Source organism: Triturus cristatus, chromosome 7 (assembly GCF_964204655.1).
Source record: "Triturus cristatus chromosome 7, aTriCri1.1, whole genome shotgun sequence".
Lineage (NCBI taxonomy): Eukaryota > Metazoa > Chordata > Amphibia > Caudata > Salamandridae > Triturus > Triturus cristatus.
The window spans coordinates 481,259,729-481,266,697 of record NC_140590.1 but is presented as its reverse complement, the minus strand read 5'-3'; the positions used below and the strand labels follow the sequence as shown (position 1 = coordinate 481,266,697).

The 6,969-nt window shown below is 52.3% G+C and overlaps 1 protein-coding gene across 1 annotated transcript in view; it reads left to right on the top strand.

Moving 5' to 3' along the window:
- The first annotated feature begins 5,446 nt into the window (after nucleotides 1–5,446).
- LOC146809950 (F-box and WD repeat domain containing protein 10B-like) overlaps nucleotides 5,447–6,969 on the top strand; it is a 203,845-nt gene continuing 202,322 nt past the window's right edge. The window contains exon 1 of the mRNA XM_085616809.1: nucleotides 5,447–6,206. Within this exon, the coding sequence (XP_085472935.1) occupies nucleotides 5,666–6,206 (541 nt within the window). The 5' untranslated portion in view covers nucleotides 5,447–5,665. The remainder of the gene's footprint in view (nucleotides 6,207–6,969) is intronic.

Here is a 6,969-nt window from a genome sequence, read left to right as displayed (position 1 = left end):
TTATGACTCACCACCCAACAATGCCATTAGTGAACTAAGAGGAAAGTGAATCATGGAAACCCTAAACATTGTGCATAGATTCTTATTGTAGACTGAGCATAGCAAACCAGACTCAGGACCCCCAGACCCAACTGCCAAGTCAAGATGTATGTATTTGGGGGTGTCATGCTCCAAACAACCCCCTTGAAGCTTTGCCCCTGGTGACATGGGTGCAAAGAGGGAAGAAGAAATGGGGGGGGGGGGGGGGGGTAAAGGCGGTAAGAACAATTAGGGATAAGAAAGAGAAGAGGTAATGAGGAGGACAATGACAAAGAGCGCTTTACATGGCACCAGTTATGTTACATGAGGACACACATTCATTTTTTTATTAGGCAAGGGGAGATTAAGTGATTTGCCCAGAATCACAGGATGTTCAGCGTCATTACCGAGACTCGAACCCAGTTCACCAGGTCCGAGGTCGAGCGCCCTAGCCGTTAGGCCAACTCCTCTCCCCTTTGATTTTCAAAGTTTTTCAACTCTTCTGGCGGTAAACTGCCGAGCTCCAGCAGGTCTCACATGGCCCCAGTTGTGTAACATTAGCTCCTGTGGTGAGGGGGGGCCCAGGGCTTCAGTGGGCATCTTCAGGCACTTTGCAGGAGTGTTGGGCCCCTGGCATCAGAGCTCCTGACTGGGTCTGGAGCGTGTGGGCCCCTCGATGTACTTTGCAGGTGGGGACTCAAGTTTCATTACGCCACTACATGGCCCTATTTCCCAGCTTCCACCTTACCCCAATCACAGTTTTAAAAAACTTTCAGGAGCCGGGGTGCTTCCCTCCACCATGCCTCACACTGAGCAGCTGGCACCGTAATGTTCCCATGATTGGTAGGATCAGCGCTCTTGGTTGGTTGTAGACAGTGATGGCTTCTGGGGCAGTGGCTCTTTCTTCTTTGCAGTTCCTGCTGGTAAGTTGGTGATGCAGCGACGTCCCTGCAGGTGGCATTTGAAGTTGTTCCTGAGACCCTCCTCTGGTTGTAGGACCTCTTCCAACACAAAAAGTTTTCCCTAAGGTTTTTGTGGCCCTCTAATGGCATACAGTGGTCAGAGATGGGGGCAACAATGCTATTCAGTTCGGATCCTCTGGGCGACGGCCCCAACAGTCTCAGTGGCCCCTTCTTGGCACATGGGGTCACAGATATAAGCGACGGCCCCAGTCTCAGTTGCACAGGCAAAGGCTGGTGCTTCAGGAACGAAGGAAGTGTTCTTGGCTCTTGTGTAACGGCCCCTCACCCAGATGGGAGACTGGTAGACCTTGGTCCCCAGTCCTGGTTCCAGCAGCAAGAAATCTTGGGAAGATGATGCTGTTCAACAAAGGAGAGGGCTCATGCTCCTACCTGTATAGTCCAAATCCGGATGCGCATGTAATTTAGTGTCTGACATTTGAAATTTGTTTTGGTGGTGTCAGCTACTTTGAAGTGCTTTCTCGTCTGTACTGCCATTTGTCAAAGGAACAGTCTGCCACAGCAGGAGTGGCTCCAATTTTGAATAATCTACAATATAGGCCAAGAGGGTCACCAGGGATCCCATATGGCTGCCAGCTTCCACTAAAATATGCCCTACAAAGGTTCACAGGACAAATCCTGCCTCTATCAGGACCCAGTATAATGCCAGTCTTATCAACCCCACCACTTCAATGGACAGCAACCCCTTATAGAATCAAAGAGGTTCTTGATGTCTACCGAGGATGCTCTGCTCCTCAATCAATCAATCAGAACATTTGTAGAGTGCACTACTTACCTGTGAGGGTCTCAAGGCGCGGGGGGGGGAATACTGCTACTGCTCGAATAGCCAGGTCTTGAGGAGTCTTCTGAAGGTTAGCAGGTCCTGGGTCTGCCGTAGGGGGATGGGGAGTGTGTTCCAGGTCTTGGTGGCAAGGTGGGAGAACGATTTACCGCCAGATGTCCCTCTTCGGATGCGGGGGACTGTGGCGAGGGTGAGGTCGGCGGAGCGGAGCGGAGGTGGCGGTTGGGGGTGTAGAAGTTGAGTCTTCTGTTGAGGTATGCTGGACTGGTGTTGTGGAGTGCCATGTGTGTGTGGGTGAGGAGCTTGAAGGTGATCCTCTTGTTTACGGGGAGACAGTGCAGCTCTTAGGTGGGGTGTGATGTGGCTGCGGCGAAGGATGTTGAGGATCAGGCGTGTGCGGAGGCGTTCTAAATGCGTTGAAGTCGTTTCAGGAGTTTGGCCGAGGCTCCTGCATAGAGGGCATTTCCGTAGTCCAACCTGCTGCTGACGAGGGCCTGGGTGACCGTTCTTCTTGTTTCGGTGGGGATCTACCTGTAGATCTTGCGGAGCATGCGGAGGGTGCTGAAGCAGGAGGAGGAGATGGCATTGACCTACTTTGTCATGGAGAGGGTAGAGTCGAGGATGAACCCTAGGTTGCGTGCGTGGTCGGTGGGTGTTGGAGCTGTTCCCAGTGTGGTCGGCCAGCAGGAGTCGTCCCAGGCCGAGGGGGTGGATCCGAGGATGAGGGCTTCCGTCTTGTCCGAGTTTAGCTTCAGTCGGCTGTTCTTCATCCACTCGGGGACGGCTCTCATTTCTTTGTGGAGGTTGGTTTTGGCGGTGTGGGGTCCTTGGTGAGGGAGAGGATCAGCTGGGTGTCATCGGCATAGGAGATGATGTTGAGGTCATGCAGTCGGGCGACGTGGGTGAGCGGTGCCATGTAGATGTTGAACAGTGTTGGGTTGAGGGATGAGCCCTGGGGTACGCCGCAGATGATCTCGGTGGCTTCGGAGCGAAAAGGGGGGAGGCGGATGCTCTGGGTTCTGCCGGAGAGGAAGGAGGTGGTCCAGGCCAGGGCCTTCTCTTGGATCCCAGCGCCGTGGAGGCGTGTGGGTAGGGTGCTGTGGCAGACCGTGTCGAAGGCGGCTGACCGTTCCAGGAGGATGAGGGCCGCGGTTTCACCGTTGTCTAGCAGGGCCCTAATGTCATCTGTGGCGGTGATGAGGGTAGTTTCGGTACTGTGGTTGCTTCGTAACCCGGACTGGGACGGGTCCAGGATGCTGTTCTCCTCGAGGTAGCGGGTCAGTTGTCTGTTGACGGTCTTCTTGATTACCTTCGCAGGGAACGGGGTCAGGGAAATGGGCCGGAAGTTCTTGAGGTCCTTGGGGTCAGCCTTGGGTTTTTTGAGTAAGGCGTTGATTTCGGCGTGCTTCCAGCTCTCCGGGAAGGTTGCTGTCTTGAAGGAGATGTTGATGGCTTTCCGGAGATGGGGTGCGATGGTGGTGCTGGCTTTGTTGAAGATGTGTTGTGGGCATGGGTCTGATGGAGATCCGGAGTGGATGGTGTTCATGATTTTGATGGTGTCGTCGTTGTTTATGTTGGTCCAGGAGAGCAGGGGGTTGGTGCGGATGGTGGCCATGGGGGCGGAGGTCTCAGTGGTTGTCGGGGTGGTCGTGGCGCTGAAACTGTCGTGGTTGTCTGCGATCTTGCGATGGAAGAAGGTGGCAAGGGTGTCGCACAGATCTTGCGAAGGTGGGATGTCGTTAATGTTGGAGCTGGGGTTGCAGAGTTCCTTCACGATGTTGAAGAGCTCTTTGTTGTTGTGTGCGTTGTTGTTTAGTCGGTCTTTGAAGGAGGCCCTTTTGGCGGATCTGATGAGGTGATGGTGTCTGCGGGTGGCGTTCTTGTGGGCTGCGTAGCTGTCCGGTGTCTGTGCACGGTGCCATTTCTTCTCTAGCTTTTGGCAGGTTTGCTTGGAGGCCTGGAGGTCTTCAGTGAACCAGCTGGCTCTCTTGCTGGTGTGACTGTTGGCGGTTTTCTTGATTGGGGCGAGGGTGTTGGCGCAGTCGTCGATCCACTGTCTGAGGTTGCGGGCGGCGGTGTCGGGGTCTGTGGGGTCGGCGGGTGGGCTGCGGGTGAGGGTGGTGGGTCGCTGGTCTTCGGTGACTTTGCTCCAGCATCGGCAGGGGGGTCTGTTGTGTGTGGTGGTGCGTGGTGGGTTTCCGGAAGGTGAAGTGGATGCAGCGATGGTCGGTCCAGTGGAGTTTGGTGGTGCTCCTCTCCCTTGAGTGTGTGTCACACCCGAGCCATCAGAAATTTTAGCAACATCCATCTCCTGTCTGTGTTTTTTTTGCAGACTTGTATAGCACAAACTCGACTCGAAGGTATTGGAGTGCTTTGCATGAGCACCACTTACGTTACCCAAGGGCACAACATTGCATTCATCACCTCTCTCGCCACCAAAATGGAACCCACAGGCCTCCAAGGTATATACCATTCACAAGCACTCACATGCAACCCACCACATGCACGCAAGTATCACGCACTGTACCAGCATGCACACACAAGTATCCAGGGCACAAGTCCTATAAAAAGATGTGGGGGGGACTGACAATATTCAAATGACCTCATGACTTCACGTGCTGAACGTGTCCCGGTGTCTGAAAATTAAACTGGGACACGTTCAGTTTAATTCTGTGGGGCCCAGCTTCTTGCCAGGGAGGGCGGCGTCCACACTGTGAAAAGAGTGGGGGGACGTCGTGTACCTGCGTGTACCCCCGACTCGAGCCCTGCAAGTGTCAGGCACTGTCCACTACTGCACACAGACAGGCCAAGCGTGAGTTAAGTACAGGAACTTTGGAGTGGGGGGGCAGTGGGCCCCACATCTGTCACACAGGTAAAAACCTGTTTACATTACTGATTTTACTGAACACAAAAGCGAGCATCCTGCCATCATTTTGCTTTAGTCACTTAACTCCAGGTAAGGGCAGTAGCATCTTACCTTCGAAGGGTAGTATGCGGTGTGCCCCGTTCACTCTAAACAGACAGACTTCATTACCGGGGGACTGGCCTAGGTCAGCGGGGCATGTCCGTCAACATACCGCAAGGGCCTTTTCCTTCCCGAGAAGGTACCATGAGGGTCTGTAAAGCATGGGAATCTTTTGTTACCTCCCATTCTAAGTGTATAAAAAACCTATGGCAATTATTCGAACATATATATATAAAAAAAATCCATTGCAATACACTCTTACGAGTCTATTTTTGCAACATGTTTTCTTTGGTGGGGGCTTTCCACTCTAAAACTCCCCTGCAAGAATCTGATTTGCTTCATACAGTGACTCCAGTGACATGTGGGGTTGATAAGCTATTGTTGCATGCCTTTTAGCTCTCAGATCGATGACGCTGGCCTCCCATGCCGTTCTTATCTTAGCTCCTTTGTCTTTCCAGCTAAGTTGTGGTTACGGAAACAAATTCAGAGAGCACAGGTCTATTCTTTCAGTTGTATGCATTTACATTACCAGTAGTTACCGGAGATGTATGAACTCTGACAACCTTTTGTGGAAATGTATTATTCGCGCGTCCTACAATACTTACGGTAAGGACTCTTGTGCGCGTCTTCTCGGTGGTGCGCGGTAGCGCCTTCTGTCTCCTAGGAGTTCTATACAATAAAGCCCGAGTTCCACCAACAGAAGCCGCCGTGGCAAGCCATGGAAAATCTGAGCAGGTTTACTCTAAAGAAAAAAAGTTGACCTATCGATGAAAACCTCATTACTTCGGTTCTTTAAGTGGGATGTTCTGGGGACAGTCCTCGCAGCCCGCGAGGCGCCTGTTCACCTAAAACAAGGGAGATGAAAATCGCGTTTCTCTTAATGCTGACTATTGTTTTGGCTTTACAATACTTGTGGCCAGGATGAAAAGCGCTGTTCTGGGCGCTATGGAGAGCCTGGAGTTCCGGCTGGACACGGCACCTGACTTGCGCTGCAGGAGCGATGTGTCCCGGGTCAGCGTCTGCCAGTCGTGCGAGACCTGCGTACTGTCCAGCAGGGCGGCGCTCACCAGGGAGTGGCTGCTGCGGGCCGGAGAGGTATCTAGGAGGCGCTTTGCGGCGGGGTTGATGAGGCGCCTCGATAGCGCCGACCTGCTGGCTTATGCCGAGAAGCTGCTGCATCCCACTCTCGGCAAGGACTTCACCTACTCAAGGTCCCGCATCAATCCAAGCTTGCTGGGCGACGCGGGCAGCGCCAGTTCCAACCGGGCGCTCGACCGGAGTCGCCTGGAACGCTTCATGGCAGACACCTGGGACTGGTTCCGGACGTGCTCCTACTGGACCAAGGCCAACTACGTGCTGCTGGTGCTGAAGCTGTGCGATCCCGACCTGCTGTACACGTTGGCCAATTTGGTCCGGGTGCTGCTGGCCCGGCAGGTGCACCACAACCCTGCCCAGGTCTCAGGTAATGTGAGAGCTCTGCAGGACCCCCTAGACCGCGACTGTGACGTCAGTCTGAACATGCTGGACCACAGCGACGTGGTTTCCATTGGTGGAGCAAGTGCATTGGCACCGAGGCCCAGGGGTTTCAGGGGCCCAATGAACCATGATTATTGCTATATTTTATCATTCAAACAGCCGGGGCAATTTCCTTCTTTACACTAGGACCGATGACACACTAGCTACGACACTGATTTTGACCATGTTGGCAATTGTATTTAATTTGCGTTTATATAGTGCTTTCTACCCCTGTCTTGGCGTCGAAGCGCTTTTTTGGTGAGTAGCACGCTACTCAAGAACCCATAAAGGATTAGTGTTGAATTAGTATAGTGAAATATGAAAGTAATTTGAGTAGTGGATAGGTTAGTCACTAATTTGGATTCAGAAGTATAGCGGCGGATAGAAGAGAGAAAAAGGTTTGCATTTATATAGCGCTTGTTACCCCTGATGGGGTGTTGAAGTGCTTTTTTCGGGGAGTAGCACGCTACTCCTGAACCCATAAAGGATTAGTGGTGAATTAGTATAGTGAAATATGAAAGCAATTTGAGTGGTGGATATTAATCAGTTTTTTGGATTGAGAAGGATAGCGGAGATATAGAAGAGGGGAAAAAGGTTTGCATTTATATAGCGCTTGTTACCCCTGATGAGGTGTTGAAGCACTTTTTTGGCGAGCAGTATGCTACTCCGGAAACCAATAAGAATTAGTGGTGAATTAGTATGGCAAAATA